Raw genomic sequence first — 15,586 nt, 5'->3', positions numbered from 1 at the left:
AACTGAGACAAGATAAGCCCTGCCCTGATCTACCAAGCTCCACCATGGTATTATCACATTTGTGTAAAACCCTATACACTTTTATGTAGTTCATTCCCCTTTCAAGGTCTGCAAATTAGGGCAGGTGGAAGGTGTGCTAATGTGTAGTGGGCAGAGGCCATGAGTATCACCACTGTTTTATTCTAACTTTTTGTCTAACTTTTTCTATTTCTCCTAATTACGGGAAAATAATAATTATTAATAACATTCACAAGAATTTTTAATTTATGTGTCTAAGTTTAAAATGCAAGAGCCGCGAGATGCTTACCTCTGGAATTATAATGTTGTCTATGAATGTGCAACATGTAAGTTTGTTATAGGCCCTACACACTTGTAGATAATACTGCACGATTTGAACGATCTCGTTCATTAATGAACGAGAACTCGTTCAAATCGTGCAGTGTGTATATACCAGCGATGAACGATGCGCGGCCCCGCGCTCGTTCATCGCTGGTCTATCATCGCTGATACATGCAAGTCAATCTGAACGATACCGACATATACAATGTGCGGTATTGTTCATTGTGTATGTATCAGCGATGAACGATACTCACAATACTGACGATCCTCCGCCCCGCCGCCTGCACGCCACGCCCGGCCGTCCGTCATCAGAGGAACTCCCGGCCGTCGTGAAGAGGAGCGCAGCCGCAGCACAGCCAGCCGCAGCATCGTGGAAGAGGAGCAGCGCGTCTTCGGTAAGTATAGCACAGTGTTCCCACTGGCCACCAATGTATAAACCACTGGCCACCAATGTATAAAACACTGGCCACCAATGACACACTGGCCACCAATGAATTTAATAAAATCCACTGCCCACCAATGCATAATGTCCCCCGGCAGTGTGCATGCAGCATGTGTTCCTAGTACACAGCATGCATATTGATATGCTGTGTACTGAGAACACATGCTGCATGCACACTGCCGGGGGACAAACCGCTGCCCACCAATGTATATAATATATCCCCTGCCCACCAATGCATAATGGTGGTCATTCCAAGTTGTTCGCTCATTAACGATTTTCGCTATATTGCGATTTTCCGCTTACTGCGCATGCGCAATGTCCGCAGTGCGACAGCGCCAAGTAAATTTGCTATGCAGTTAGGTATTTTACTCACGGCATTACGAGGTTTTTTCTTCGTTCTGGTGATCGTAATGTGATTGACAGGAAGTGGGTGTTTCTGGGCGTAAACTGGCCGTTTTATGGGTGTGTGTGAAAAAACGCTGCCGTTTCTGGGAAAAACGGAGGAGTGGCTAGAGAAACGGGGGGAGTGCCTGGGCGAACGCTGGCTGTGTTTGTGACGTCAAACCAGGGCCCTCATTCCAAGTTGTTCGCTCGCAAGCTGCTTTTAGCAGCTTTGCACACGCTAAGTCGCCGCCTACTGGGAGTGAATCTTAGCTTCTCAAAATTGCGACCGACGGATTCGCAATATTGCGAATAGACCTTTCTTAGCAGTTTCTGAGTAGCTCCGGACTTACTCTGCCATTGCGATCAGTTCAGTCAGTTTCGTTCCTGGTTGGAGCTACTCAGAAACTGCTAAGAAAGGTCTAATCGCAATATTGCGAATCCGTTGTTCGCAATTTTGAGAAGCTGAGATTCACTCCCAGTAGGCGGCGACTTAGCGTGTGCAAAGCTGCTAAAAGCAGCTTGCGAGCGAACAACTCGGAATGAGGGCTAATGTCCCCCGGCAGTGTGCATGCAGCATGTGTTCCAAGTACACAGTATGCATATTGATATGCTGTGTACTGAGAACACATGCTGCATGCACACTGCCGGGGGACAAACCGCTGCCCACCAATGTATTATGTCCCCCGGCAGTGTGCATGAAGCACACCCATGGATTCTACGTGGACAAGGGGACCGAGACTCGTGTCAACATAGGTAAGTATGTATGAATGTAAGTGTGCATGTATGTAATAAAGTTGTACTGTCACGGTGTGTGTGTACTGTTTTTATTTGGGTGTTTTTTTTGTAGTAGAACTACAGGTACCAGCGCCCCCCCCCGCATGCTGGTACTTGTGGTTCTCCAAGTACCAGCTTGCGTGGGAGGCTTGCTGGGACTTGTAGTTCTGCTGCAAAAAACAATATTCTTTTATTTGACACAAGGCTATCAGCCCCCCATCCGCAGCCCATGGATGGGGGAGACAGCCTCGGGCTTCACCCCTGGCCCTTGGGTGGCAGGAGGGGGGGGGGCCTTGATTTAAGGGGTCCCCACTCCTCCATTGTACCCCGGCCAGGGGTGACTAGTTAGTGATTTAATGCCCGGGCCGCAGGGACCGATATAAAAGTGTCCCCCGGCTGTGGCATTATCTCTCTGACTAGTGGAGCCCGATGCTATTGTTAAAAATACAGGGGACCCCTACGCTTTTTGTCCCCCGTGTTTTTAGCACCAGGACCGGACGCAGAGCCCGGTGCTGGTTGTTAAAATACGGGGGATCCCATGTCATTTTTCCCCCCGAATTTTTACAACCAGGACCAGCTCAAAGAGCCCGAGGCTGGTTATGCTAAGGAGGGGGGACCCCACGCAATTTTTTTCAGGTTTTTTTTAACACTTTTGTGCCGTCCATGAAGTCGAATCCAGGACGCACACTATCGTCAATTGGTCCGTTTTTCAACAGCGGGACTGTCGAATCCGTTTTGAAATGAATATGTTGAATTATTGACATATTGTCATTATGGGGTATTGTGTATAGAATTTTTAGGGAAAAAGTGTTTTTTTTCCCTTTTTTGAATAAGGTTGTAATATAACAAAATGTGGAAAAAGTGAAGCATATATAAATATATATTTACACAGGAGCAAAGGACTGCCACTCCAGGAAAGCAGAAATCAAATCAAATCACAGTTATATACACATCACTGGGCTAATTTGCTTTATTAAGGTACGTTTTTGTATTATATATATATATAACAAGTCAAAACTATATCACGCAAATTCACGTATCCTGTATTGTCAATTTTTAGCAGGCTTCTGATTTTCATCCACTGAATGATTTCCCGGCAGCGTCCTCCCGATAGAGCCGTACCACAAGCTCAATGATGCACATTTAGAGAAAACAAATGGAGGGGGCGCAGGGAGTGAGTATACAACTAATAACTCTTTTAATACGAGTATATGTGTATACATACATCTAGTTTGAGTAACACAGCATAGAGGACTATCACTGGCGCCTCCGAACAGCACACACAGAAAGCTGCTAGCCGCCGCTCGTCAGATACTCCTGGTCTGAGACCGCACACCGTCAGGTCAGCCAAAGAGACGTAGTACGTCCAGTGTCCCACTATCATGCCAACATGTTTCGTCCCAAGGACTTCGTCAGGGGGTGTGACACCTCCTTTTGGCTGACCCGACGGTGTGCGGTCTCTGACCAGGAGTATCTGATGAGCGGCAGGTAGCGGCTTTCTGTGTGTGCTGTCCGGAGGCGCCAGTGATAGTCCTCTGTGCTATGATACTCAAACTAGATGTATGTATACATATACTCATATTAAAAGAGTTATAAGTCGTGTACTCATTGCCTGCAGCCTCCATTTGTTTTCTCTACATATATATATATATATATATAAATATATATCTCCTATATAATAGCCCAGATCTGTGACTTTGTGATTCATTTGCTAACGCTGGGCGGAGTCACAACACTGGGCGGAGTTAGTCAAATGAGTCACAGATCTGGCCAAATCTATAGGAGACTAGGAGCAGAAGCAGATGGTATGGGCATGGCACAGGCAGGGGTGCATACCTCCCAGCTTTCTTCAGGAGCTTTCATCAGGCAGAAGGAGGGACACACACTCAGCGAAAAGGGGGCATGGCTTCACGGGAGGGTCCCCATTTTCGTCAGTGAGGGGGCATGCCCAGCGCTCTGTGAGCTGCTGGCATGCCCCCAGGGGCTGATTATAAGTCCAGGGGGCCCAGGGCACTTGAGACAGGGGAGCCCTATCTCATTGCTGAGCCTGCTGTGGGGTTGGGGGTGTGGCCTAATTGCGGGACGCGAAGCCACGCCCCCTTATGCAAATTCCTGTTGTTGTTTTTTAAATGGAATTTTGGCCCCTCAGCTAGGGCTAAATACAGAGGAGGTGGTCGCTCCCCCCTACACACCCGCACAGGCAGAAGAAAGCAGGGAGACTGCTGCCTCCCTGCAACACCACAGACCTGCCAACACGCAGCAGCATGTGCTGACTGTAGGACAATGCTGCTGCTGTTGCTGGCAGGACGGGGGAGCTTCTGAGCTGGGACAGAGCTACTCGAGCCGGGGGGCCCCCTAAAACTGTGGGTCCAACGGTACGTACCCCCTGCCCCCCCCTTAATTCGGCTCTGCTGCTGGAACCCCCCCTTAATCCGTACCCCCTGATGCCCCCTCTCCCTCTGTCTCCACTATTCACCGCTGCTCTGCTAAGCAGAACAGCGAGTACAGGAGCTTCCCAACTGCCCCCCACCACGGGACACTGCGACCCGCGGGTGGGACAGCGGGACAGACCCCAAAAAATGGGACTGTCCCGCGAAAATCGGGACAGTTGGGAGGTATGGGGGTGTGTGAGGGGGTATGCCGTACAGACAGACAGGCACCGGCTCACTGTGTGCTTGACCCCCCACATCAGGACACTCAGCAGGGTCTCTCTGGCGCTGAGGAGCGTCACTTTCTGGCACACTCCACGCTTCTTAGCTGCAGTTTTGTGGGGCACCTGCCGCTGTGCAGGTTCCGTACTGCCTCTGTTATCTCCAGCCCCGGCAACCCCACCGCTAGCTGCAGCGCTGCCACCCGCAGTGAGGTGCGCCCAGCTCCTTCACACAATTTAGCCGGCGGGTAGCGCTGCAGAAGTCCGAGCTGCTTGCAGGCTCCGACCCCCTCCTCCCTCCAGCCGCAGCGACTCCTGGGAACTAACCAGTCACTCCCAGTCTCCCCTTACCACAGTGCCCAGCTGCCGCGAGGTCCGCGCCGCGTGCATGCTATGACCCCCTCCTCCCTCCAGCCGCAGCGTCTCCTGGGGGCTAACCAGTCACTCCCAGTCTCCCCTTACCACATTGCCCGGCAGCTGCGCGAGGTCTGCGGTGTGTGACTGAGGAGGGGGGGAGGGATGCGGACGGGCAGAGGAAGCAGGACTCCAGCCTGAAAGAGTCAGCCATGCCAAGTCTCCACCAGCAGCAGATCCCAACAGGTTGGAGTGGAACAGCAGCAGTCAGCAGCAGTGACTCCGGTAAGACACATCTGTCTGTCACCACAGTTCTGTCCCTAATACCAATCTCTCCCGTGCCCTGTGTTCTGTCATGTACCCGTCACCCCTGGCCTTGCCCTGTCACTGTTATCCTGGCCCTGTCACCCTTATCCTGGACCTTTCACCCTTATCCTGGCCCTGTCACCCTTATGCTGGCCCTGTTACCCCTATCCTGGTCCTGTCACCCCTGTGCTTGCCCTGTCAACCCTATACTGGCCCTGTCACCCCTGTCCTGGTCCTGCCGCCCCTACCCTGGCCCTGTCACCCCTATCCTGTCCCTGTCATTTCTGTCCTGGCCCCATCGCCCCTGTCCTGGCCCCGTCACCCCTGTCCTGGCCCCGTCACCCCTGTTCTGACCCTGTCACCCCTGTCCTGGCCCTGTTACTGCATACCCTCCAACTACCTTTTTGGCAGGTACAGTACCCGCAGCGCCTCCAGACCCCTCCCCAATGCACCACACCTCCGCACCTTGCCCTCCACCACATGCGGCACTCCACCCATCCCCCACATGCTGTGCTTCCAGCCCCCCTCCACCACCCACGGCTCCCACTCCTCCGCCCCTTCACCACCCACAGCACCTCCAGACCCCCTCCACCATCCACCCCCCATATATGTCTCCCCCCACACCTGCCCCCCTCCACCCGCAGCATCTGCAGAACCCTCCTCCATCCGCGGTCCCCCCCTCACCCACCTCTCCCCCACCCATGGCACCCCCGCATTTGCCCCTCCACCACCTGCAGCACCTCCGGACCTCCTTCCCCATCCGCTGCACCACCCGTACCTGCCTCTCCCCTACCCATGGCACCTGCAGACCCCTACCCCACCCCCGGCACGCCCGCCCCTTCCCATCCCACAGCACCTCCGGAACCCTTCACCCATCCGCAACATCCCCACACCTGCCCCTCTCCCACCCGTGGCACCCCTGCCCCTCCCCCACCTGCAGTGTCTCTGGACCCCTCCCCCATCTGCGGCCCCCACTCCTCTGCCCCTCCCCCACCCACAGCACCTCCCGACCCTTCCCCATCCGGGCCGCCCCGCTTCCGCCCCCTCCACCGCAGCATCTACAGACACCCTCCCCCATCCGCAGTCCCACCCGCACCCGCTACATTCTGTACATCGTGCCCTGCAGGTGCTGTTCACGCCGTCGCAAGGGGCTGCGCCTCTTTCACCATCGCACGCCCTTTCATTGTGCAATATTTAACCACTAACAAAGGAATGCAGGTAATACTCCATATAATACAAATATTGACCCCCAGAAAGGCATTCAAGGGTTAAGGGGGCGTAGCCCCTTGCGACGGTGTGAAGAGCGCCCGTAGGGCTCGATGAAGCACCTAGTATATATATATATATATATATATATATATACACACACACACACACACAAACATTTTTATTATATTATTCTGTGCATATATATATATATATATGATATATATATAAAAATATATATATATATATTTCTCTAACGTCCTAGTGGATGCTGGGGACTCCGTCAGGACCATGGGGAATAGCGGGCTCCGCAGGAGACAGGGCACATCTAAAAAAAACTTTTAGGTCACATGGTGCGTACTGGCTCCTCCCCCTATGACCCTCCTCCAAGCCTCAGTTAGGTTTTTGTGCCCGTCCGAGAGGGTGCAATCTAGGTGGCTCTCTTAAAGAGCTGTTTAGAAAAGTTTTTTTTTAGGTTTCAATCACAGTGATTCCTGCTGGCAACAGGATCACTGCATCGAGGGACTTAGGGGAGAGATTTCCAACTCACCTGCGTGCAGGATGGATTGGAGTCTTAGGCTACTGGACACTTAGCTCCAGAGGGAGTCGGAACACAGGTCAGCCTGGGGTTCGTCCCGGAGCCGCGCCGCCGATCCCCCTTACAGACGCTGAAGAGACGGCAGAACGGAGGTCCGGAAAACAGGCGGCAGAAGACTCCACAGTCTTCATGAAGGTAGCGCACAGCACTGCAGCTGTGCGCCATTGTTGTCACACGGCTCACTGACTCAGTCACGGAGGGTGCAGGGCGCTGCTGGGGGCGCCCTGGGCAGCAATATAATTACCTTTAGTGGCAAAATAAATACATCACATATACCCATTAAGGCTATATGTATGTATTTTGACCCAGGCCAGTTTCTTAAAAACCGGGAGAAAAAGCCCGCCGGAAAAGGGGCGGAGCTTATTCTCCTCAGCACTCAGCGCCATTTTCCTGCTCAGCTCCGCTGGTGAGGAAGGCTCCCAGGACTCTCCCCTGCACTGCACTACAGAAACAGGGTAACAAAGAGAAGGGGGGCATAAATTGGCGATATTTATATATTAAGAGCGCATATATAGTAAACAACACCTTCTAGGGTTGTTTATATACATTTATAGCGCTTTTGGTGTGTGCTGGCAAACTCTCCCTCTGTCTCCCCAAAGGGCTAAGGGGTCCTGTCTTCGATTAGAGCATTCCCTGTGTGGCTGCTGTGTGTCGGTACGTGTGTGTCGACATGTATGAGGACGATGTTGGTGTGGAGGCAGAGCAATTGCCGATGATGGTAATGTCACCCCCTAGGGAGTCGACACCGGAATGGATGGCTTTAGTTATGGAATTACGTGATAATGTCAGCACACTACAAAAGTCAGTTGACGAAATAAGACGCCCGGCAAACCAGTTAGTACCGGTTCAGGCGTCTCAGACACCGTCAGGGGCTGTAAAACGTCCTTTACCTCAGTCAGTCGACACGGGTACCGACACAGATGAATCTAGTGTCGACGGTGAAGAAACAAACGTATTTTCCAATAGGGCCACACGTTATATGATCACGGCAATGAAGGAGGCGTTGCAGATCTCTGATACTGCTGGTACCTCAAAAAGGGGTATTATGTGGGGGGTGAAAAAACTACCTGTATTTTTCCCAGAATCAGAGGAATTGAATGATGTGTGTGATGAAGCGTGGGTTACCCCCGATAGAAAATTGCTAATTTCAAAGAAGTTATTGGCATTATACCCTTTCCCACCAGAGGTTAGGGCGCGCTGGGAAACACCCCCTAAGGTGGATAAGGCGCTCACACGTTTATCAAAGCAAGTGGCGTTGCCGTCTCCTGATACGGCCGCCCTCAAGGATCCAGCAGATAGGAGGCTGGAAACTACACTGAAGAGTATATACACACATACTGGTGTTATACTGCGACCGGCAATAGCCTCAGCCTGGATGTGCAGTGCTGGGGTAGTGTGGTTGGATTCTCTGACTGAAAATATTGAGACCCTGGATAGGGACAGTATTTTATTGACTCTAGAGCAATTAAAGGATGCTTTTCTTTATATGCGAGATGCTCAGAGGGATGTTTGTACTCTAGCATCAAGAGTAAGCGCGATGTCCATATCTGCCAGAAGAAGTTTATGGACGCGACAGTGGTCAGGTGATGCGGATTCCAAGAGGCATATGGAAGTATTGCCATATAAAGGAGAGGAATTGTTTGGGGTCGGTCTTTCGGACCTGGTGACCACGGCAACTGCCGGCAAATCCACCTTTTTACCTCAGACCCCCTCACAACAGAAAAAGACACCGTCTTTTCAGCCGCAGTCCTTTCGCTCCTATAAAAAGCGACCAAAAGGACAGTCTTATCTGCCGAGAGGCAGAGGAAAGGGTAAGAAAGGGCAGCACGCAGCCCCTGCCCAGGAACAGAAGCCCGCCCCGGCTTCTACAAAGCCATCAGCATGACGCTGGGGCTTTACAAGCGGACTCAGGAACGGTGGGGGGTCGACTCAAGATTTTCAGCAATCAATGGGCTCACTCACAAGTGGACCCGTGGGTCCTGCAGATAATATCTCAGGGCTACATGCTGGAGTTCGAAAGGTTTCCCCCTCGCCGGTTCCTAAAGTCTGCTTTACCAACGTCTCCCTCAGAAAGGACGTCGGTTTTGGAAGCCATTCACAAGCTGTATTCTCAGCAGGTGATAGTCAAGGTACCCCTCCTACAACAGGGAAAGGGGTATTATTCCACTCTATTTGTGGTACCGAAACCGGACGGTTCGGTAAGGCCTATTCTAAATCTGAAATCCTTGAACCTGTACATACAGAAATTCAAGTTCAAGATGGAGTCACTCAGGGCAGTGATAGCGAATCTGGAAGAAGGAGACTTCATGGTGTCCTTGGACATAAAAGATGCTTATCTACATGTCCCGATTTACCCCTCACACCAAGGGTATCTCAGGTTCGTGATACAAGACTGTCATTATCAGTTTCAAACGCTGCCGTTTGGTTTGTCCACGGCCCCTCGGGTCTTTACCAAGGTAATGACCGAAATGATAGTTCTTCTACGAAGAAAAGGCGTATTAATTATCCCTTACTTGGACGATCTCCTGATAAGGGCAAAGTCCAGAGAACAGCTGGAAGTCGGTGTGGCGCTAACACAAGTAGTGCTTCAGCAACACGGGTGGATTCTAAATCTTCCAAAATCTCAATTGACCCCGACAACGCATCTGCTGTTCCTGGGTATGATTCTGGACACGGTTCAGAAAAAGGTATTTCTCCCGGAAGAGAAAGCAAGGGAGTTATCCGAACTTGTCAGGAACCTCCTAAAACCAGGAACTGTGTCAGTACATCAATGCACAAGAGTCCTGGGAAAGATGGTGGCTTCGTACGAAGCGATTCCATTCGGCAGATTCCATGCACGGACATTTCAGTGGGATCTGCTGGACAAATGGTCCGGATCGCATCTGCACATGCATCAGCGGATAACACTGTCACCGAGAACAAGGTTGTCTCTCCTGTGGTGGTTGCAGACTGCCCATCTGTTAGTGGGCCGCAGATTCGGCATACAGGACTGGGTCCTGGTGACTACGGATGCCAGCCTACGAGGTTGGGGAGCAGTCACAAAGGGAAGAAACTTCCAGGGCGTGTGGTCAAACCTGGAGACGTCTCTTCACATAAATATACTGGAGCTAAGAGCGATCTACAATGCTCTAAGTATGGCAAAACCGCTGCTTCAGGGTCAGCCGGTGTTGATCCAGTCCGACAACATCACGGCAGTCGCCCACGTAAACCGACAAGGCGGCACGAGAAGCAGGAGTGCAATGGCAGAAGCTGCAAGGATTCTGCGCTGGGCGGAGAATCATGTCATAGCACTGTCAGCAGTGTTCATCCCGGGAGTGGACAACTGGGAAGCAGATTTCCTCAGCAGACACGACCTTCACCCGGGAGAGTGGGGACTTCATCCAGAAGTTTTCCACATGATTGTGAACCGTTGGGAAAAACCAAAGGTGGACATGATGGCGTCTCGCCTCAACAAAAAATTGGACAGGTATTGCGCCAGGTCAAGAGACCCTCAGGCAATAGCTGTGGACGCTCTGGTAACACCGTGGGTGTACCAGTCAGTGTATGTGTTCCCTCCTCTGCCTCTCATACCAAAGGTACTGAGAATTATACGGAAAAGAGGAGTAAGAACGATACTGGTGGCTCCGGACTGGCCAAGAAGAACTTGGTATCCGGAACTTCAAGAGATGCTCACGGAGGATCCGTGGCCTCTACCTCTAAGAAGGGATCTGCTTCAGCAGGGACCTTGTATGTTCCAAGACTTACCGCGTCTGCGTTTGACGGCATGGCGGTTGAACGCCGGATTCTAAAAGAAAAGGGCATTCCAGAGGAAGTTATTCCTACCTTGATTAAGGCTAGAAAGGAAGTGACTGTACAACATTATCACCGCATTTGGCGAAAATATGTTGCGTAGTGTGAGGCCAAGAAGGCTCCAACGGAAGAATTTCAATTGGGTCGATTCTTACATTTCCTGCAAGCAGGATTGTCTATGGGCCTAAAATTGGGGTCCATTAAAGTTCAAATTTCGGCCTTATCAATTTTCTTCCAGAAGGAATTGGCGTCAGTGCCTGAAGTACAAACTTTTGTCAAAGGTGTACTACATATACAACCCCCAATAGTGCCTCCAGTGGCACCGTGGGATTTGAACGTGGTTCTAAATTTTCTCAAATCTCATTGGTTTGAGCCGTTAAAATCGGTAGAATTCAAATACCTTACATGGAAGGTAACCATGCTGTTGGCCCTGGCTTCTGCCAGGAGGGTTTCAGAGTTGGCAGCTTTGTCATACAAGAGCCCATATCTGATATTCCATTCGGACAGGGCAGAATTGAGGACACGTCCTCAATTTCTCCCTAAGGTGGTTTCGGCATTTCACTTGAACCAGCCTATTGTGGTGCCTGCGGCTACTAGCGACTTGGAGGACTCCAAGTTACTGGACGTTGTCAGAGCATTAAAAATATATATTTCAAGGACAGCTGGAGTCAGAAAAACTGACTCGTTGTTTACATTGTATGCACCCAACAAGATGGGTGCTCCTGCGTCTAAACAGACGATTGCACGTTGGATCTGTAGCACAATCCAACTTGCACATTCTGTGGCAGGCGTGCCACAGCCTAAATCTGTAAAGGCCCACTCCACAAGGAAGGTGGGCTCATCTTGGGCGGCTGCCCGAGGGGTCTCGGCATTACAACTTTGCCGAGCAGCTACGTGGTCAGGGGAGAACACGTTTGTAAAATTTTACAAATTTGATACTCTGGCTAAAGAGGACCTGGAGTTTTCTCATTCGGTGCTGCAGAGTCATCCGCACTCTCCCGCCCGTTTGGGAGCTTTGGTATAATCCCCATGGTCCTGACGGAGTCCCCAGCATCCACTAGGACGTTAGAGAAAATAAGAATTTACTTACCGATAATTCTATTTCTCATAGTCCGTAGTGGATGCTGGGCGCCCATCCCAAGTGCGGATTGTCTGCAATGCTTGTACATAGTTATTGTTACAAAATCGGGTTATTACTGTTGTTGTGAGCCATCTTTTCAGAGGCTACTTCGTTTTGTTATCATACTGTTAACTGGGTTCAGATCACAAGTTGTACGGTGTGATTGGTGTGGCTGGTATGAGTCTTACCCGGGATTCAAGATCCTTCCTTATTGTGTACGCTCGTCCGGGCACAGTACCTAACTGAGGCTTGGAGGAGGGTCATAGGGGGAGGAGCCAGTACGCACCATGTGACCTAAAAGTTTTTTTAGATGTGCCCTGTCTCCTGCGGAGCCCGCTATTCCCCATGGTCCTGACGGAGTCCCCAGCATCCACTACGGACTATGAGAAATAGAATTATCGGTAAGTAAATTCTTATTTTTTTTTTTTGTAACATGGGTATTGTAAATAAGGACTCGTAGGCAGATTTTTAGGTTATAACCACAGTGTCTTTAATGACATCAGACACTGTAGCACAGCATACACAGGCTTGGGCCTGGTCACAGAGGTACATAGAGAATATAAACAGACAAACATAAAAGGTCCTAGCAATTCCCGTACTGAAAAGTAACTCTGCTGCAGTGGCTTGCAGCTACACATACCATGGTCTCCTGGCACGGCCAATGTTATATTATATCTGATTACTGTGTTAAGTTCTGATTTTAATATTTTAAAATTAAATCTCACCTTTCACAGAGACATGGATGCAAACCGTGAATTCTGGGCTGGATTCATCGATCTATACCAGGCCAATGAGTGCTTGTGGCGTGTGGGAACAAGGGATTACGCCAACAGAGGAAAGAAAAATCTGGCATACCAGTAATTGGCCATGTACAGCCTTGCCCAAGATAGTGGTGCCGACATCAAGTGGGTGAAAAGGAAGATCCAGAATCTGAGGACAGTATTTCTTAAGGAGCACAGGAAATACAAAGATTCCCAACGTTCAGGAGCGGGGTCAGATCAAGTCAAGAAGCCAACATTATGGTATTATGACTTGATGAAGTTCGTATTGGATGAGGAGCCTTCGAGGACAGCGCGGAGCACGGAGGAGCCGAACACGCCCGAGATGTTCGAGCCTGAGGAAGAGGAGAGTGTGGATCCGGTAAGTGTCCGCACAATACAGATGTCACTGTTTCTTGTTTAATTTGTTGCCTTATTATTTTCACATATTTTTCTTCATTTTGTTGGATAACTCAGCTGTCTTCGAGGGAGCTGGACGTGGAACCTGCAGTGGATGAGCCGGCAGACCAAGCCACTGTAAGGCCGGAGCTGGAGGAGAGTGAGGCGGCGATGGGAACGCCCCAGCTTCCGGCTAGAAAGAGACGCCGGCCAGCTATCCCTGGAAGATCTGTCTCGTCCAGCAGGTCAGATACAATTCTGAGGCAGGCAGAGGAGGTCCTAAAAAACAGACCGGATAGATTTGAAGCTATTGGAGACCATTTAGCCTGTGAGTTGCGGGAGATGAACCCCACTCAGCAAAAATACGCCCAGCGTCTGGTATATGCCATTATATCACATGGCCAGGATGATGAATTGACCAACCACAGTGGCGTTGTGTTAGATACCAGACAGGTGCCTAGTACATCTTATGCCCCTCCCCCAACTCACCCTCCCATTTATTCTGCGCCGGTAATTCCTCCTCAACAATACCCCACATATCCTGCTCCGGGTTACCAAATGCCACAATCCCCCTTCCCTGGCACCTCTTCAGGTGGAGTGTTCACCACTCTGTTGAGTGCACACTCCACTGTTCAAGGCGACCTAAATTTTTTATCAAAATGTTTTTGAATTTTTGAATTTGCGTTTAGGTTTGCTGTCTTCAGATTTGTATTTGACCTTCCTCATCCAATATGTTTTTTCTTGAAGTCAATGGTACCATAATGTTGGTTTTCTACACTTCATTTGACCCTGTAATAGAACGTTGTGAATGCTTTTATTTCATGTGCACTTTTGAAATACTGTCCTCACAATTCTTTTGCTTCTACTTCATCCCCAGTTATGTTGGCACCACTGTTTTTGCTGCACTGTATCTGGCTAATTGTTGGAATGCCTGATGCCTCTATTGGTGTAATCCCTGCTGTCATGGCACAAAAATCGATGAATCCAGCCCAGAATGTTTCTAATTTATTATTTTTCTAAAATTTATAATTACAAATTGTTACTAAAAATTGTGTAGAGTCTTTATTTATGGGGAGTGCTAAAAGGTTTACCAGGTATACACTGCACCAAACAAACTACAGAGCAGATATGCAGTGATTTAAAATGGATGCTGTTATTTATTGTACAAAGAACGAAGACCTGCCCACATTCCTAAAACCATGCTCAGTATTTAAATGAAGCTAGATCTTTCAAATCTTTCAAATCTTTCAAATCTTTCATCAGACATTGGCCCTCATTCCGAGTTGTTCGCTCGGTAAAAATCTTCGCATTGCAGCGATTTTCCGCTTAGTGCGCATGCGCAATGTCCGCACTGCGACTGCGCCAAGTAAATTTGCTATGAAGTTTGGATTTTTACTCACGGCTTTTTCTTCGCTCAGGCGATTGTAGTGTGGTTGACAGGAAATGGGTGTTACTGGGCGGAAACAGGCCGTTTTATGGGCGTGTGGGAAAAAACGCTACCGTTTCCGGAAAAAACGCAGGAGTGGCCGGAGAAACGGAGGAGTGTCTGGGCGAACGCTGGGTGTGTTTGTGACGTCAAACCAGGAACGACAAGCACTGAACTGATCGCAGATGCCGAGTAAGTCTGAAGCTACTCAGAAACTGCTACGAGGTGTGTAATCGCAATATTGCGAATACGTCGTTCGCAATTTTATGATGCTAAGATTCACTCCCAGTAGGCGGCGGCTTAGCGTGTGCAATACTGCTAAAATCGCCTTGCGAGCGAACAACTCGGAATGACCTCCATTGTTCAGTGTGTATGCACATAATCGTTCATGGGAAATCTTTCATCTATCATATCTTTCATCTTTTAAATCTTTCAAATCTACAAGTGTGTAGGGCCCATTAGACACTTAGTTGGTGAATTTACATTAGTCTTCCATAATAAAGCAAAAGGTAGAACAATAAAGCTTTTCATGATTTGCAATATTAAAACTCATTAATGCCACATCTCTTAAGGGGCCCTACACATTTGACGATGCGCCGCCGAGGTGCCCGACGGCCGATACGGCCGACGAGCGACCCGGCGTCGGGGGGGCAGTGACGGGGGGAGTGAAGTTTCTTCACTCCCCCCGTCACGCGGCTGCATTGAAGTGCAGGCAAATATGGACGAGATCGTCCATATTGGCCTGCATGCACAGCCGACGGGAGACCAGCGATGAACGAGCGCGGGGACGCGCATCGTTCATCGCTGGAGTCTCCACACTGAAAGATATGAACAGTTCTCGTTCATTTATGAACGAGATCGTTCATATCTTTCTGAAAATCGGCATGTGTGTAGGGCCTATTACGTTATACACCTCTCCTCCATGAGATCCCAAAGTGGTGCTCATGATGAGATTTGTGAGTCTCCTAGATATTCTGTAAGAGTAGACGTGTGATTAATGCAGGAAGTAAAAAAAGCACCTACCGCATTCTTCACATTATG

The 15,586-nt window shown here is 49.8% G+C and overlaps 1 protein-coding gene across 1 annotated transcript; it reads left to right on the top strand.

Moving 5' to 3' along the window:
* Positions 1-12,704: 12,704 nt before the first annotated feature.
* LOC134944171 (uncharacterized) lies at positions 12,705-13,788 on the top strand. The gene is made up of 2 exons (XM_063932746.1): positions 12,705-13,102; positions 13,198-13,788. The coding sequence occupies exons 1-2, from the start codon at positions 12,830-12,832 to the stop codon at positions 13,786-13,788; spliced, it is 864 nt and encodes a 287-aa protein (XP_063788816.1). The 5' UTR covers positions 12,705-12,829.
* Positions 13,789-15,586: the final 1,798 nt, after the last annotated feature.

Source organism: Pseudophryne corroboree, chromosome 7 (assembly GCF_028390025.1).
Source record: "Pseudophryne corroboree isolate aPseCor3 chromosome 7, aPseCor3.hap2, whole genome shotgun sequence".
Classification (NCBI taxonomy): Eukaryota; Metazoa; Chordata; class Amphibia; order Anura; family Myobatrachidae; genus Pseudophryne; species Pseudophryne corroboree.
The sequence above is the reverse complement of the archived record's forward strand: the minus strand, read 5'-3'. Positions and strand labels throughout refer to the sequence as shown.